General features: G+C 43.4%; 1 protein-coding gene across 1 annotated transcript; it reads left to right on the forward strand.

Moving 5' to 3' along the window:
• The first annotated feature begins 195 nt into the window (after positions 1 to 195).
• Positions 196 to 17,662, forward strand: LOC121695503 (thrombospondin-3b-like). Its single transcript, XM_042076401.1, has 23 exons — positions 196 to 643; positions 3,900 to 4,106; positions 4,713 to 4,966; positions 7,047 to 7,149; positions 7,290 to 7,316; positions 7,443 to 7,525; positions 7,635 to 7,686; positions 7,895 to 8,043; positions 8,411 to 8,551; positions 9,224 to 9,298; positions 9,669 to 9,821; positions 10,426 to 10,536; positions 10,783 to 10,890; positions 11,467 to 11,626; positions 12,016 to 12,134; positions 12,602 to 12,654; positions 12,785 to 12,978; positions 13,439 to 13,617; positions 13,742 to 13,790; positions 14,181 to 14,377; positions 15,089 to 15,261; positions 16,491 to 16,630; positions 17,497 to 17,662. The coding sequence occupies exons 1-23, from the start codon at positions 538 to 540 to the stop codon at positions 17,556 to 17,558; spliced, it is 2,895 nt and encodes a 964-aa protein (XP_041932335.1). The 5' UTR covers positions 196 to 537; the 3' UTR covers positions 17,559 to 17,662.
• The last annotated feature ends 657 nt before the right edge of the window (positions 17,663 to 18,319 follow it).

The following is an 18,319-nucleotide window of genomic DNA, read 5'->3' on the forward strand; positions in this document are numbered from 1 at the left end:
CTAGGCTGAATCATCCAGTATAATTGTATCTATCAGCAATTTGTTAGTAATTTTACGGTACATCATCAAACAATGAGATCTGCTTGACAAACGTCCATTAGGCTATTGTAAGAAAGACGCGTGCTTTAAAGAGGGGGTATCGAGTTTCACAGAAGTGTGGTTCAGAGACGGATCGTAGGACGGACAGCAGCTGGATTTTCAATTTCCAAGATTTCCAATAGCCTGATGATAGATCTCTCTTCTCCTCCTACACAGTAATTGTCGCCTGCGGTCCAACTGTTTCTCATTAGCACGAGGAACGTGTTCGGCGCTGGGTACCCCAAGCGGAGTGAATCGGCGTCAAGACATCCGTTGAACATTCTTCAGCCAAGCGCGCAGGTCAGCGCACTAACTCAGCCGGCCAACTGTGTAGAAGCCCGCATTATCACGAGCGCACATTGCAGACGTCTACAGCAAACACGCAAACCATTTTTTTGTAAAGCATTTTTAAGGGTTTTTCCCCCACTGCGCGTAAAGGTGTCTAGGATAGCACTATCAATGGGAGAAGGAACGCGCAGAGTGGAGTTTCGCGGACTGCAGGAAAAATTGCTTATTCTGCTCGTGGCACTGCAATGCCATCTCACCTACTCATCAGAAATGCAAGGTAATCAAAATAAGCTATTTATATAGGATGCTGTTGACCAATTAATGTCCCTAGTAGCCTACATTGTATTCTTGTGATTTGATATTCCTCATTTTTTCACATAACTCACGCGATTAGTCCCAAGTTTGGAGTGACATTCCAAGAGAGTTTTGTGTAGGTTAATATTTAACCCCATTGTCTCTTTGTGGACACGTCTTCTCGCTTAACTTCTTCAATGTTTACAAGAAATGGGTATGCAAATGTAGCGTGAGTTTCTAGAGTTCACGAAGGTGTGTGTGTGTGTGTATGTTTAACTTTTTAAAAATGTTTTGCATGTCATGAGATGTTATTCATTTTCACTCAGTGACAAGACGTACATAATATTCTATTTAAGTATTTAGTTGATGCCTTTGCTCTTGGAAGAACCACTACAGTGCCATCCAGCAACTAAAGTTCCCAAACGTCTTTTCTAAGTAGCCTTCACTCACCTCAGTCAGTGGTATGTGACAATCGACTTTATTTTGTATAATTGGAGAATTTGGGTGTCTCCAGTCCAGATAGAAAAAAAACTGCCACAGGTAGTTAATGACACAGTCAAATAGGCTGATAGTTATGACAAAGTGTCAGCACTGAAAAAGAGTTGTTATAGAGTCACACATTCACTAGCCTATATATAGTGCCCATAAGGGCACCATGACTAAAGCACTAGGACAGTTGAGTGACGGGAGTTCATTGAATGGGTGTGGAAAGTGATGGGCGGCAGCAATCTTTACAAAACTCAGGAGGGATAAAAGGATCCTAAAAGAGAAGTGAAAAGAGTGTGTGTGTGTTTGTGAGAGAGAGTGAGTAAGAGGGAATGTGTGAGTGTGTGTGTGAGAGAGAGAGAGAGAGAGAGAGAGAGAGAGTAAGAGGGAGTGTGAGAGATTATGAGAGTGTGTGAGAGAGAGACAAAGAGAGTGTGTGTGAGTGTAAAAGAGAGAGCAAGAGGAAGTGTGTGAGAGAATAAGAGAGTGTAAGAGAGTGTGTGTGTGTGTGTGGGTGAGAGAGAGAGAGAGAGAGAGAGAGAGGGAGAGCATCGGACAAAGCCATGTTTTCCTTTGGGCGAGACAGCGGCGACGAGGTGGTTGCCCCCAGGAGTGTTGATCTTTCCCCCTGGCCTGACGCTGCCACCCTGCGCTTTGATTTTCTGCCATGTGTCAGAGCGAATGAATATGACCTGCCCAGGAGCTGGGCAGGGCGACCCACAGAACACGCCGGGGCACATTGGAGAGGGGCAGTTAAAGCTGAAGGGTAGCAGAGAGGGTACATTGGAGAGGGGCAGTTAAAGCTGAAGGGTAGCAGAGAGGGTACATTGGAGAGGGGCAGTTAAAGCTGAAGGGTAGCAGAGAGGGTACATTGGAGAGGGGCAGAGAGGAAGAGGGAGAGACACTTGGGTTTATTGTGTACTTATCAGCTGTGAGAGGGTCAGAATCACATAATTAAAAACATCCAGATATATGTAGTGGTGTTGTATATAAAAAAAAACAGCCAGAGAAAGAGAGAGAAGGAGAGGGAGTGAGAGAGAGAGAGAGAGAGAGAGAGAGAGGGAGAGAGAGATGGAGAGGGAGAAGGAGGTGAGTAAAGCAAGAGATGTAATGAGTGAAGCAAGGGATGTAAGGGACTTCTGAACTAATGGAGTGGGGCAAAGGGGGAAGGTGGTGGGGGGGGTAAATCCAGACTTGTAAAGCCAGAAACTGCTTATTGCCAGCTGAGCTGAGAGAGCTTTCAGTGAGGTGTGTGTGTGTGTGTGTGTGTGTGTGTGTGTGTGTGTGTGTGTGTGTGTGTGTGTGTGTGTGTGTGTGTGTGAGAGAGAGAGAGAGAGAGAGAGACAGGAGCTCTGCATGCTGCAGCCAGACTGCAGGGGCGGGGATGGATTTCACAAAGGTGCGGACAGACCACCAGCATATCTGGGACATTCACAACCTCTCCATTTTAACCTCAGAGAACCTACTGCATACTATACACAATCTAGCAGCTTTAAAGTACAGTATTTCATAATGTATTTCATATAATTTATAGCATTTTCATTATGATGTAGTGAATAGCATTCATATTTTTGGAAGAAACGTAAACTAGGCAGACAGAAACAAATAATGTGTTGCTATGGACCCTTTCAACAAGGTAAACACAAACAATGCTTGAACATTTTATTTGGGCCCCAAGTCTTGTGGGGCCAACTATGATGCTGATAATGTAACTCTCCTGAAAGGGTCCATAGCTATAGTTATTGTTATGATTATGAGACTTGGCAGACACTTTTGTCCAAAGCTACATACAAATAACAAATGCTATAATATACAAGGCTTAAGAAACACTTATAGTGACCAGAGATAACTTTTTCATTTTTATGTCTAGTGTATACACGTCCAATTGATTAAAAAACAGAAAATAAGTTGCCTGGGTGAGCCCAGACAAACCTGTTAGCAAATTTAAATTTGCTCTGCGGGTTGGTCTGGAAAAGAGCCCATTGACGTCCGTTTCCAAATCACCATAAACCCAGTAAGATATAATCCTTTTTTACTCAATATTTAAAACCTTTCTTTGCGAGAAAGATGTTTGCCGCCTTTCTGAAACGATTTGGTACATTTTTAATGCACAAATTTAATTTCGCTTCTGGTTGTGGAAACAGTAAAAGCCCAAGTTCAGAAATGGGTGTCAATGGGCTTCTTTCCAGGTGGACCTGCAGAACAAATTCAAATGTGCTAACAGGTTCCTCTGGGTTCACCCAGACTACATAATAGTGATTTGGCTAATGCTATCTTTATTAGGCCATTATTGTTGGCTCATATATTATTTAATTTATAAACAAGGCTGTTTTAGGTGACACTTTAGGTGTAGAGGATCTGAGTGAGTCTGCTACTTGAGGAGTCACAGGGTGACAGTAAAGGGTTGAATATAGGGTTGTCTTTGAGCCGTTTTATATGGCAAGGTCAAGAGACCTTTGACACTGAGAAAGCTGTGTTTCCTTGGCTATCTTTTCTTCTCATTTAAATGTTCACCCTGTTTCATCTTTCACAGACATCCAGTGACTTGGTCAGTCAACTCAGTTCACATGTCACACATAGATTTATCTTTTTCATGTTTTCAGAAATATCCATTCTTTCACTAGTCACAGATCTTTTCACTTTGTTGCATCTCTCACCACGTCTTCTTTATTTTTAATTATCATGTCGCTCCATGTTTCTTTCTTTGTGCTGTTCTCTCTCTCTCTCTCTCTCTCTCTCTTTCTTTCCTCTAGTGATTGACGTTCTGGACCTGCACGACTCTAAGCAGTCCGCCTCGGCTGCGAAGAGTCTGGTGGGCGCTCTGGGCTCTGCCTCTGACCTCTACCTGACCTCCACGTTCCGCCTTCCTGCCAAGATGGGCGGGATGCTGATGGGCTTCTATGACAGGCAGGACAACAGGAAGTACCTGGAGGTGTCCCTCGTGGGAAAGATCAACAAACGTAAGAAAGCTCGCAAATGATGTCAGAGATATCAGATTTACACAAAAAGCTCAAGTAAAGGTGAAAAAGCTTTAGTAAAGGTAAACAAACGTTTTTGTAAAGGTTTTTTTTTTATAAATCTCTCGTTTTTATAAAGGCTCTTTTTATTACGCTTGCTTTATTCCTACCAAGTTCACCCTGAGTAGAATGCACAAGTGGCGATGGCAAATAGACTGCATTTACTATATTTCATGTTTTTCTGCTCGTCCGAGCACTCAAAGCACTATTTCACGCCACACACACACACACACACACTTATACACAGAGGCCGCCATGCAAGGAGCAAACCTGCACATAGGGGAGCAGTTTGGGGTTCATTGTCTTACTCAAGGACACTTGGACAGGGTTAGGAGAAGCCAGCCTTGAATCTGCAACCCCCTCCCGTGTGTGTGTGTATATGTGTGTGTGTGTGTGTGTGTGTGTGCATGTGTGTGTGTGTGTGTGTGTGTGTGTGTGTGTGTGTGTGTGTGTGTGTGTGTGTCTGTGCATGTGTGTGTGTGTGTGTGTGTGTGCGCACCTTGACCTCGACCTGTTCTCTGATCTCTCCATCTCCCTTGTCTGGTCCAGTGCTGGTGCGGTACGTGCGTCCAGATGGGAAGATCCATACAGTGAACCTGCAGAACCCGACTCTGGCCGAGGGACGCACACAGTCGGTCATCTTGCGAGTGGGCGGCCTCCGCCGAAGCCATCTCTTCCTGGAACTCTATGTCAACTGCCGATTGGCCGACTCGGCTCAGGGATTGCCCCAATTGATTGGCCTACCAGAGGAGGTGGAGTCTGTGGAATTCCGTCACGGGCAGAAGTTGTACACCAGATTGCAGGTGATGTTTGCTGACCACTGTATATGATTGTCAGCAGTAAAATAACTACATTCACATTCCGCATGTTGTTGTTGGTAATTTGAAATAGGATGTTTCTCTATAATATCCTTTACAACCTTTTTTTCTGACATGTGCTAGTCAATCTTATTTAGCTTTAACTATCCACCTTATTCTGTCCGGTTTTCATCTTCCATCGATTTTGTTTACATTATAACTTATAACTTTTTCTTTCACGGATCTACTTTACTAGCCTAGAAATCTAGACGCACCCTAGCGGCAGCAAATTACATTTGCTTCCAGGGCTAGTCTAGCAACTCTCCGTTGGCTTGTGAGCTCGAAAAATTAAACTTCTATCAGGCCAATCAAATTGTGCATAGAGTCGTTAGGCGGGCTATAACATAATGATTGATGGCAGAGTTGCAACGGTTTGGCTTGAATTCCCTACTACTTGAAAACAAAGAAGATGGATGTTGCTGTTGGCCAACAGTGTGAGAGTTGAGCTTTTTTTAAGTTGGCAAAAGTTTAAACTAGCCAACTAGCTCCGCTGGTGGGAAACCGCATGGGACTCATAGCGCTGTCCTATTGCGTGCAGAGGGAATTTGAAAGACAACCGATTATCCCGCCCCTCAGACTGAGCACTGCGAACGGTGAGTGCCCAGACCCTACATTTTAATGTGGGTCTGGCTCGTCAGGCTACTACTTTACCCTACACCTGTACTAAGTTGGATGTGCGTGCACCTTCTGCTACTTTACATTATAACTTAGTGCAGTCTCAGCAGGCTAACTAGAAAATGCTTCAATTTATATTTCTTTCAAAATGTTGACAATTCTGCACTCACACACTGCCACATTAAAATCAATACAACACAGCTTCGGCCCGAAACAGAAAAACATATTTCTAAATACTGAGGTGTCATGGCGACGCCCATTGTTGGCTGGAGGATATTGTGGATATGCAAATTGTTATATGAGTTAATTCTATAACCATATTTACAACACTGTTTATGACATTTATTTTAATATTGTTCACTGTTGAAATAGAAAAGGTTGATTAAAAGGAATCAACTCAATTACTCTAATCTTGTTACCTGTGTGTCCTTTGAAGAAGCAAACCACACTAAATAACCTATTTAGGCATAAGTTAATGATCTAACCCAGATGTACAGTAGTTTATTTGAGTGCAGTCCTCAGTGTGGTTTGGCACGACTTGAGTTGCCTCTGCTTTATAGCGCTCCAAGTACGTAACACAGCTCCACTTAAAGACACATGGAGAAAACACCAGTTTACTCCAACAGATACTTTACATTGTTCATTTGGCCACATGTTGCCAGCACCTGTTTACTGGTACTAACATTGTTTTCATTCCTGTAATTATGTGTCGGAGAGACTTAAATCCTTCAGTGAGTACCATGAGAGAGAGAGAGAGAGAGAGAGAGAGAGAGAGAGAGTGTGTATAAAACAGAGAGAAGAAGTGTATGTGTGTGACTGTGTCTGAAAAGAAAGGGTCCTGAAACATGGTTGTTCTCAGTTTGTCTGTCTTTAGTCTGATAGATCGAGCCTGTTTAAACTAGCTCCAGTTTAATGAGAAGCCTGTAACTCTCTGGCAGGTCTTTGGTCTGGGGGACTCTGCTTTCACTTTTTCAGCCCTCAGAGGTGCTTAACCATGCTTAACCATAGTCTGCTGTCAGGGTTCATCTGGCCATGAAAGATTATTACTGTTTTCACTGGTGTGTGTGTGTGAGTGTGAGTGCGTGCGTGCGTAAGTGTGTATGCGCGTGCGCGCATTATTTGTTTGTGCGCCATGACTTTCTTTTAACTACATACTTGTGCAGTTTGCCTGCAGGTTTTTGCATTGTGCATGTGTGTATGTGTGAGGCAGAACGAGAATGAGCAACTTAATTGTATATCTTCACTCTTGTGATTTGGTGGCCACAGCATCTGGATGTATGAATGGACAGTTCATGGTACATGAAGATGATTCTGATTCTAGTACATTCTGATTGTGATTCTGATTCTGATTCCGATTCTGATATGCCCATAGCTCATGGTACATGTTGCATCCCCTCTTTTGTTGTCACAGGGGTCTCTAGATTCACTCAAGCTGGCTCTTGGCGGCTCTCTGGCCAAAGCTGGACTTCTCATTCACTGTCCATTCCAGGGAGATTCCTCTGTGGAAAATACAGGTACTGTCAGTGAGCAATACACGCTGTATACTGCAGTGTACATTTCTACACTGCCCTCTAGTGGTCCATTGTTGCAAGTGCAAGTAATGGAAACATCCATTTGATATTTTGTTGAGGTTGCTTTGTCTGTTCCTTTGCAGTGAACAGTGATGTGAATGCTATCTTAGGTGAGTCACACACACACACACACACACACGCACACACACACGCACACACACACAAAAGACATAAAGGGCTTCCTTACCAATTATTTTTTTCATGTTAAGAATTTGCCATCTGTCATTGGTCACCAGGCGATCACACCAAGGCTCTGATTGGCCAGCTTATTATCTTCAACCAGATCATGGGGGAGTTAAGAGAGGACATTAGAGAACAGGTGAGACAACAACAGTGTCAAAACCGTTTAATAAACACCAATGAGAGATTATAATTGGAATGTAAAAAGCTTTCTGCTGAAATGTTTTTTGTGCCTTTCTTTCTGATAGACCAAAGAGATGTCCCTGATCAGGAATACTATTCTGGAATGCCAAGCATGTGGTGAGCATTTACACTGTGGGTGTGTGTGTGTGTGTGTGTGTGTGTGTGTGTTGGACATTCATGAAGAGAGGGGAGAGAGACAGAGAGAAAGAGAAAGAAAGAGAGAGAGGGAGAGAATGGAAAGAGAGAGAGAGAGAGAGAGAGCATGAGTACCGGTATGTTTGTGACTGTGTTTGTGACTTTGACTACCCATCATGCCTCTTGCCAGGCTTCCTTGAGCCTCAGTCCCGCTGCCAGCCCAACCCCTGCTATAAGGACGTGGCCTGCATGGAGAGCATGGAGTACCCAGGGTACCGCTGTGGGCCCTGCCCCGAGGGCATGATGGGAAATGGAACGCACTGCCAGGACATAGATGAGGTAGTAGAGCAGGCCTTCTCACTCCCACCACACGCCACATTCTGTTGGTGACCAGCGCCAAACACACACACAAGCATGTCTGCATTTATACCTGTTAAATATCTGGGGTTTATTTCACCTGTACATAGCAACTGAGTTAAAGGATCAAAGGGAACATTTCCTAAAATATAGACGATCTCTTGCACAGGTCCTCTTCCCCTATATGTAAATGAATCCTTCTCTCTTTCTTTTTCATCTCTTTCTTCCTTTCTTTTTTTCTTTCTCTCCCATCCTTTCTTTTTCTTCTCTTACTTTCTTTCTATTTCTTTCCCTCTTCCTTCCTCTTCTCCTCTTTTATTCCACCCCACTTTCTCTCTGTCTCTCCCAGTGTGCCCTGGCTCAGCCCTGCTTCTCTGCGGAGGGGTGTGTGAACACCGCCCGGGGTTTCTCCTGTGAGCCGTGTCCCCGCGGCTTCTCTGGCCAGGTGGTCAGCGGGGTCGGGGTGGAGTACGCCAAGAGCCACAAGCAGGTCAGTGGGGTCGGGGTGGAGTACGCCATGAGCCACAAGCAGGTCAGCACAGCAGCCCTCGCCGCCGCTGTTATCCACTCATATCAGCACTCACACCTGCAATCGCACCCTTATCTGTAATGGCAGGGCAGCGGCCTTCACTTCCGCTATTCACTTTAGCAAAACTGTGGTGCCTGATTCCTGACGCTTTCTCGCTGATCCCGGCTTCCAGCTAGTCCATCCTGCTTCTGATCCGGACGTGCTGTACGTGCACCAGTTAGAAAAAGAGTTGTGCACAAGCTCACATTGTGACCTTAAAAGGCCATGTGCCCCAGTGGGCCTGACATCCTTTTCATTATCCACTGCTATCAGCGTTCAGACCTGCAATAGCACCCTTATCAGTGATGGCGGCAGTCAGTGGCTACTAGTAGAGGTTAATGAATAGCTATCGCAAGGTTAGCTATTAATATCACTCCTGTGGAAGAGTTTGGGTTTGGTAAGTTGTTGATGTGTTGTTTATACGCATATAAACATGTTATGCGTAAGGCTTGAAAAATGCAGTCTAATTGACTAAATGTGGGCCATAAAACAAATGGTGATGGATAGACGCACATGGACAGTTCAAACAAAAATGCACACTAGTGTATTCAGCAGTCTTCTGAACTGAATGGGCATTCTGTTTGTCTTTCCCAGGTGTGTGTGGACATTGATGAGTGTGCTGACCTCTCTAGTACATGCGTGCCCAACTCAGTGTGCACCAACACAGTGGTGAGTCCCATCCACATTTATCAGAGATCAGACCTTGACACAGGCAGCTGAGATTATTATTATTATTATTATTATTATTAATAATAATAATAATAATAATAATAATAATACATTAATTTGACACTCAAAGACGCTGATATGCACATGTGACGACTCCATTGTTTTTGTTTGTAGAGGCTCTAATGATACCTTTGCTAATATGAGATTTTTGTCAAAGGCAAATTGCTCTGCAAGATCCAATTCTAGTCTAGTCTAGAGTCTAGTCAAACACACTCACTAAATATGACTTTTTCTTTTATCTAATTAATGTCGAGTCGACTTAATGTCTCTCTCTCTCTTTCTCTCTCTCTGCATATTCTTTGATTCTCAGGGGTCATTCTCTTGTGGGGCATGTAAAGGTGGATTCGAGGGCAACCAGTCGGTGGGCTGTTTCGTGCGGCGGACTTGTGACGCGCTAGGCTACAACCCATGTGACGTGAATGGCCACTGTGTGATGGAGCGGAACGGAGAAGTGTCCTGCGTGGTGAGTGCCACTCACGTAGAGCAAAGATCTTAGCGAGTAGCGCAAAGATCTTAGAGCATAGTGCTTTACAATCTTTGGTATAGATGCTACCTGTCCCATCCTCACACACTTCACCGCTGCCAGTGCCTCTCAGAGAAACTCTCTCTGCCTCACAGTTTCTGTCTCTCAATGGCTGATATTCATGCTTGTTTCTAGTTTTTACTCATTGCATAGTACTTTCACTCCCATCTGGTAGTGGGGATTAACCACATAAAAAATCTGCAATCTGGTTCATCCACTGTCCATGCCCACTGCCTGCCACAGAATGAAAAGAATTTATGGAACCCCATAAAATGCATTAGGGGCAAATTGTCAGCTAAAACTGAAGAAGCTCATGTCTTGTTTAAGGATTTCCAGTGGTTGTGTTTCTGTCAGGGATCAGGGCTACTCACAGTGCTATTGCCTTGAAGCAGTATTTGTGTCTGTATTCTATGTTCTGTGTTCTATGTTGTGTGTCTGTGTTCTATGTTCTGTGTTCTGTGTTCTATGTTCTGTGTTCTGTGTTCTATGTTCTGTGTTCTCTGTTCTGAAAGATGTGTCCTTTTCTCTGTCCTCTCTGTCATAGTGTAATGTTGGCTGGGCAGGAAATGGACACATGTGTGCTCCGGACTCTGACATCGATGGATACCCGGACGAGTCTCTGCCATGCATTGACAATGATAAGCACTGTCGAGCTGTAAGATCTCTCTTTCTTTCTCTCTCTCTCTCTCTCTCTCTCTCTCATACACATGCATTCCCATATATGCACACATATCTCATCCCATCACATATCACACACATCACTCATAGTCCTAAATAGATGCAGAACACTCACACACATCTACACACACACACACACACACACACACACACAATACATCCATATAATACTTCAGTTGGCACTGTAAGCTGTTTATCACTGTCCTCTTGACTGCCCCCTCAGGACAACTGTGTCAACACCCCCAACTCAGGGCAGGAGGATGCCGATGGCGATGGCATCGGTGACCAGTGTGACGAGGACGCAGACGGAGACGGCATCAAAAACGTTGAGGTAACCGGTGTCTCTGGGCCTCTGTGTGGGGTTGAGTACAGTACAGCAGGCTCGACCAGCCTCCATGTCTGAATCTGAGTAGAATAGGCACTCAGTGCTAGCTGGATGTGGGCTCTCTTGGATACTCAAACACTCTTAGGTATGAGCTACACCAGGCGTGTAATTGAAGCGTTCCGTTCGCGTAGCGTCTGCTGCAACAATTAGCTGCCACTATAATTAATAGAAGTAGCTACACCAGACATGATAGTGGCGCGTACGTTTAAAAAAAATAGACCAGTCTTTTAAAATGGATTTTACGCTTTGCGAACAGAACGCTTCAGTTACTCGCCTGGTGTAGCTCATACCTTACAGTATATGTGATCTTTCTTGAACACTGTAGCGCTTCCTGGACACAAGCCAGTACTTGATTGTTGAAAGGCACGAAACACCCAGTGACTCCAGGAAACATCACTGATGATGTGTCCAGGTGCATCACAAGATGGTGTACTGTATGTGAAAAAGACTCCTGTTTGCATGTGTATATCTAGTGTCCATTCATGTTATTATTGATTCAGCCATATCACACTTCTTTTTCAGGATAACTGTCGACTGGTGCCAAATAAAGACCAACAGAACTCAGACAACGACTCCTTCGGCGATGCCTGCGACAACTGCCCCAACGTGCCAAACAGATACCAGCTGGACACTGATGGAAACGGGGCTGGCGACACGTGTGACAACGACATTGATGGAGATGGTGAGGAATGCCTTCCTGTCTCACACATCTGAGACGGTGTCTGGTGGTAGTGGGCAATTCCATGGAAAATTACGTTTTTTGTAACATCCATAACGCCAATAAAATGTGATGGTATGGTATGATGTGAATGATTACATGAAATTTGAGCATTTGCTATTTTTGGCTGAAGAATGTACATTAGAAAAAATGCACAAAAAATGGATTTTATCATTCACATCATACAAATGCCAAGGCATTTCACTGGCGTTATGGATGTGACAAAAAGTCAAATTTCCGTGGAATTGCCCTAGTGTACTGGCTAAGGAGCAGTCCTCCATCCTCCTTCTCCTTTTCTCCTCCTCCTCCTCCTCATTATTATTTCCAACATCCTGTGTCTTACTGACTCTCAGGCATCCCTAATATGTTGGACAACTGCCCCAAAATCCCAAATCCCATGCAGAACGATCGAGATGGTGACGGAGTCGGGGATGAATGTGACAACTGCCCAGAAGCCAACGATCCGTTGCAGGTGTGTGTGTGTGTGCGTGTGCGTGTGCGTGTGGGTATAAGTATATACTCTTTTGATCCCGTGAGGGAAATTTGGTCTCTGCATTTATCCCAATCCGTGAATTAGTGAAGTACACACAGTGAGGTGAAGCACACACTAATCCCGGCGCAGTGAGCTGCCTGCATCAACAGCGGCGCTCAGGGAGCAGTGAGGGGTTAAGTGCCCTGCTCAAGGGCACTTCAGCCGTGCCTACTGGTCGGGGTTCGAACCGGCAACCCTCTGGTTACAAGTCTGAAGTGCTAACCAGTAGGCCACGGCTGCCCCCTGGGCGTGCGTGTGCGTGTGCGTGTGCGTGTGCGTGAATAAATGTGAATATGAGCATGTTTAATATATGGCTGTAGATATGAGCTGCAGGTTTTGATGATAGCATGCTAAGGTCTGTTTTGGTTTTGGTGTGGTATAATCTTCCAATCTCTTTTCTTGTACAGTCAGATTCAGATGATGACTTGGTGGGGGATGTATGTGACACCGACCAGGATCGGTGAGTTTACACACACACACATACACACACTTACACACAGATACACACACACACACATACACACACTCACACAAATCGTTTACTTTTGATAAAAATTAATTAAGGTTTTTTCCCGATTTGTCCTTTTAAGGGATGGGGATGGTCTTCAGGACACCAGAGACAACTGCCCAGACGTCCCCAACAGCTCTCAGGTGGACTCAGACAATGACGGCATCGGTGATGAGTGTGATGAAGATGATGATAACGATGGCATTCCGGACACACAGCCCCCCGGCCCGGATAACTGCCGCCTAATTCCCAACCCCAGTCAGATAGACTCGGATGGTGGGTGAACTGGTCTTACAACTACGGCGGGTGTGCTATTTAAGCGTTCCATTTGCGGTTTCCTTGATTATATAATGCTTCAGTTACATGTGGTAATAATGGTGTAGCCTGCCTGTTAACCCAAAGAAACAAGTCATGCAGTGCAACTTATTAAAAAACTGTTGAACTATTTCCACAACATTTATAAGAAAGTCAGATCAAATTATGAAAGGATTAGGTCTGATAAATGATTGAACAAGATTGCATAAACAGTGTAAATTTCTAACTTTAAACTTAGATAGATAGATACAGTAGATAGATAGATAGATAGATAGATAGATAGATAGATAGATAGATAGATAGATAGATAGATACTTTATTGATCCCCAAGGGAAATTCAAGTGATGAAATTCAAGTGAGTCAACTTAAAATATAATAAGAGAACTTGAACCATTAAAAGTTTTTGTTGCTACCTGTGCAGGCAATGGAGTTGGCGACGTATGCGAGACGGACTTTGACAATGACAAGGTAGTGGACCTGATAGATGTGTGTCCAGAGAACGCGGAGGTCACCATGACTGACTTCAGGGCTTACCAGACAGTCATCTTGGACCCAGAGGGCGAAGCCCAGATCGACCCCAACTGGGTAGTACTCAACCAGGTGAGATCAATGAGCGTAGCTCACCTCACTACATTCATGTTAATGGTTAATGACTATATTTGGGGCTGTTGAATGATTGATTTACAATGACTGACCATTGTTGAATGATCTGACTGACTTTTAGGGCATGGAGATTGTGCAGACCATGAATAGTGACCCTGGGCTGGCCGTGGGTACGTGAATCTATGAAACTCATATTAATCTATGAAACTCATATTAATCTATGTATCTCATATCTATGTATCTCATATTAATCGATGTGTCTCATATCAAGTGAGGCAGCATAGCTAACCAATTGTATATTTTGTGCGTCATAAAATATGGGACACATATAATACATTATAGAAGGGACATTTTGAAATATTAGTAAATGTCCAATCCCCGACATATAGAGTAGTTGTATATGCAGTATAGAAATGTTTGCTTCTATTTGGTGTAACATCTTTGTTGTCATAAAGGCACAGACATGTTTTTTTACCAGTGCAACCTGTTGGACTGTAATGTTAGCTTTGTAACAATGCTGCAGTAACTATAGTAACTTTGGGACCTCTGTCTTCGTCCAGGTTATACGGCCTTCAACGGCGTTGACTTTGAGGGCACGTTCCACGTCAACACAGCCACAGATGACGACTACGTGGGCTTCATCTTTGGGTACCAGGACTCGTCCAGCTTCTATGTGGTGATGTGGAAGCAGACGGAACAGACCTACTGGCAGTCTCTCCCCTTCAGAGCCTCTGCAGAGCCTGGCCTGCAGCTCAAAGTAAGAGGCAGGGAGCTCTGCTAATACTAATATACTATATATATAATATAATATAATATATAATACTACTAATAATAGGGGCAGCCGTGGCCTACTGGTTAGCGCTTCGCTTAATTTCCCTCACTGGATCAAAAGAGTATATATACTTGTACTTAATACACCATGGCACCATGGCAGTGTGTACGGTTGAAGTTTTAGGATGACACATTTATGCAACATGATTTAATGAGTGCTCTTGTTGTTTTAAATGTGCCATACATCTGACTTGACTTGACTTGAGTGAGTAATAGAGATCAAAGAAGTCATTTATTCTCTTTTTTTACTGCCAACACTGATAAAAGTAGTTGTTTTCTTTAAGCTTTACAGTTGCCACAGGGCAAACAGTTTGGCAAGTTATAGTACATCTGTTGTTGTCTATAACAGACTTTCTAAAGATTAAAAATGTGTATCAGCGGGGCGCTGTGGCGCAACTGGCTACAGGGCTCATACCATCTACGTGTCCAAGTGCCTGCAGGGACCTGGGTTCGATTGTGACCCGGGTCATATCCTGATCCCATCCCATCTCTCTCTCTCCCACTCACTTCCTGTCTGCCTCTTCACTGTTCTGTCATAATAAAGTTAAAGGACAAAAAATACACTTAAAAAAATGTGTATCTGGACATGAACTATGATAGCTGGGAAACAAGCTGACTCGGCTCTTTACGCTTCCAGGCGGTGAAGTCAAGCACCGGCCCTGGGGAGTATCTCCGTAACGCCTTGTGGCACACTGGCAGCACCCAGGACGAAGTGACCCTGCTCTGGAAAGACCCCCGGAATGTTGGCTGGAGGGACCGAACCTCCTACCGTTGGCATCTCCGCCACCGCCCTCAGGTGGGCTACATCAGGTGAGACGAGAGCGCCCTCTTAAGGCTTCTTCATGTAGTGCCAGTGAGGCCACTTTTGCACCTGGCTGGCATGATATACTGTAGATAGATAGATAGATAGATAGATAGATAGATAGATAGATACTTTATTGATCCCCAGGGGAAATTCAAGGTCTCAGCAGCATACATACAGCACAAACACATTATTTAACAGTAGAAAGAGTAATTAAAGTATATAATATGAAAACACAACTAAGCAATAAGGACAGTAGAAGATAAAGTATATGCTAAATATACTAAAATACAAATTATACTAATTAACACTTAATACAATATATAAAAATATACTAAAATACAAATTACAAAAATACAAATTATACTAACTAACACTTAATCTAAATCAATTATAAAAACAGTATCCACATAGTGGTGATTAATCAATCAGAGGCGCTTGCAATGACTGAGGCAGGGACTGAGCCTGTGATTCTCTGTGCATAGTAAGGTATGGTAAGGTGCTCTAAGGTGCTCTGTGTGAATGAGTGTCATGGTGGTAGTGCAGTGGTGATAGTGGTCATGGTGATAGTGCAAATGAGTAAGTGCAACAGTGCAACAATGCAGAAGTAAAGTCTATATATCTATATATTTAACTATTTAAGAAAATGTATAAGTGTGGCCACAGTTCAGCTGTGGCATGGAGGGGGGGGGGGGGTTATGCATATGTGCTAATGTGCTAATATAGCACGCAAACAGTGAGGCATAAAGACAGTGGTACAAGTGGCTAGTGGACAGACAGTACCAAACATCATAACAGACTATGCAGAGAAGTCTATCTCTCCTCTTCCCTTAAGTGAGGCATTGAACAGTTCAATGGCTCTGGGGACAAAGGACTTTCTCAGTCTGTCCGTTGTGCAAGGCAGTGAGCGAAGTTATATTGCAATGTTTACCATACATTGACTTATTTGTGGCGGCCCACCACAATATCAACATCAACATACAATATAACTAATTTGTTAAAAACTGTTGCATTCAAGTTAATTCTGCAAACCTACCACCACAAATAGAATTCAATTCTGTGGGCAACACTGTATTGACTTGCTTAACACATACTGTTACTTGTAAAATTATGTTTTACAAGTGTTGTTCACGGTCATAGTCATGCCAAGTGGTCGCTAAAATTGCTAATACCAAAAATAAATAATCAGTCACTATAATTATTTGTTGTTATTTTGCCGTCTGTGTTCTTCTGACAGAGTGCAGCTCTTTGAGGGAACCTCCCTAGTGGCCGACTCTGGCGTGGTGATTGACACAACTATGAGAGGTGGCCGTCTGGGAGTCTTCTGCTTCTCTCAAGAAAACATCATCTGGTCTAATCTACAGTACCGCTGCAATGGTAAGACTGCACGTGGATCACCTTCCAGACCATGTAGCAGTCAGGCGATGACCACGCTACAGTTGTACATGTTGTATATGAGATAAGTAAATAAGCAAATGAGCAGATAAGCAAATGTAATGTTTGCGTTTCATTTGCTCTCTTTCGTGCTTTGTTTGGCTCAGTTAGAATACCCTGCTCATCTCACTAACTATACAATGGCCAGTAGGTATTTATTTTTAACTGGTAAATTGTAAAACGACATGTGTGTGTGTGTGTGTGTGTGTGTGTGTGTGTGTGTGTGTGTGTGTGTGTATGTAGGGGGGGTGTTGGGGTCACCATTGATTAGAGCCTGAAAAGGATTAGATCAACCTGCAACTCCCTACAGTTAACTGATTGCTTGTTTTGGCAGATGGTGATCCCAATTGATCATATGCATGGAACACACTTAAGCCAGCTAATTTATTTCCGATGGAGCCAGGGTGTGTTGTAGCTAGACTCGGTTGAGTGTAACACCTAGTGAATCAGCATGTTACGATATTGAAGCATTTATGCAAGTGTTAGAAATGTAATTATTGGACAAACAAGATATTCAGTGTCGGAGTGAATATGTAGGAGCAGAATATAACAGAAGATGCCGTTACAACAGAGCTGACGCTCCACCAGAAATTAAACACTGGCTAAAGAGCCTTCTGTGCATAATGTCCATTGTCACCAGGGTACTTCTAAGCAGTTGATGAACAATTCAGCCTCCACCTCTTTATTGTGTTTGGGTTAATCATCACCTGTGGATGACTGTTGAGTGGCCTTGTTTTCTTCATTTCAAAGCTGTTGGTTTATCTTTTTGTATTTTCTGGTAACATGGTTCCGTGTTTTTCTCTCACCAGATTCCATACCAGATGAATTTGAGCTCCACCACAGGCAAATGAACATTAGGGTGGGTGTGTAGGATATGGTGTTTCCTTGAAGACCTCTTCGTATATATATATATATTCCTTTTGGTTTCTAGTGTCTGTGTCTTTTCATGTTTTTGTGTGTGTATGTGTGTGTATGAGAGAGAGAGAGTATGTGTGTGTGTGTGTGTGTGTGTGTGTGTGTGTATAACTGTGGTTTAAATAAACAACCATTGTTTGTATCGCTGGCTCTGTTGATGTCTTACACAATTCAATGCAGTGGTCAATGCAGTGGTCAAAGGGGGGAAAATTTACTTCCAAATAATGGAGGGATTTGAATGTAATTACATGACACATGTTCTAGAGTAAATGCAACCACCTGTATATTGTATTGGTGGCATTTTCAGAAGATTTACTGTATCAGTAAAACTACAATACAGTCCAAAAGATTAGGCATTTTGTGAGACAAAGAACAGGGGGCATAATTTCTTTCAGGCCTTGAACATGGTGAGGAACATAAGTAGGCTAGTAGTAGTAGTAGTAATAGTACCGTATTTTCCGGACTATAAGCCGCACCGGAGTATAACTCGCACCAGTCAAAAAATGTGTCATGAAGAGGAAAAAAACATATATATAAATATATGTTGCACCTGAATCGCAGGACCAGCCAAACTATGAAAACAAGTGTGACTTATAGTCCGGAAAATACGGTAGTAGTAATAGTAGTAGCAGTTTGACAGACCATAGATAGATAGATAGATAGATAGATACTTTATTGATCCCCAGGGGAAATTCAAGGTCTCAGTAGCATACAGAC

The sequence above is a fragment of the Alosa sapidissima genome, chromosome 21 (assembly GCF_018492685.1).
Source record: "Alosa sapidissima isolate fAloSap1 chromosome 21, fAloSap1.pri, whole genome shotgun sequence".
Classification (NCBI taxonomy): Eukaryota; Metazoa; Chordata; class Actinopteri; order Clupeiformes; family Clupeidae; genus Alosa; species Alosa sapidissima.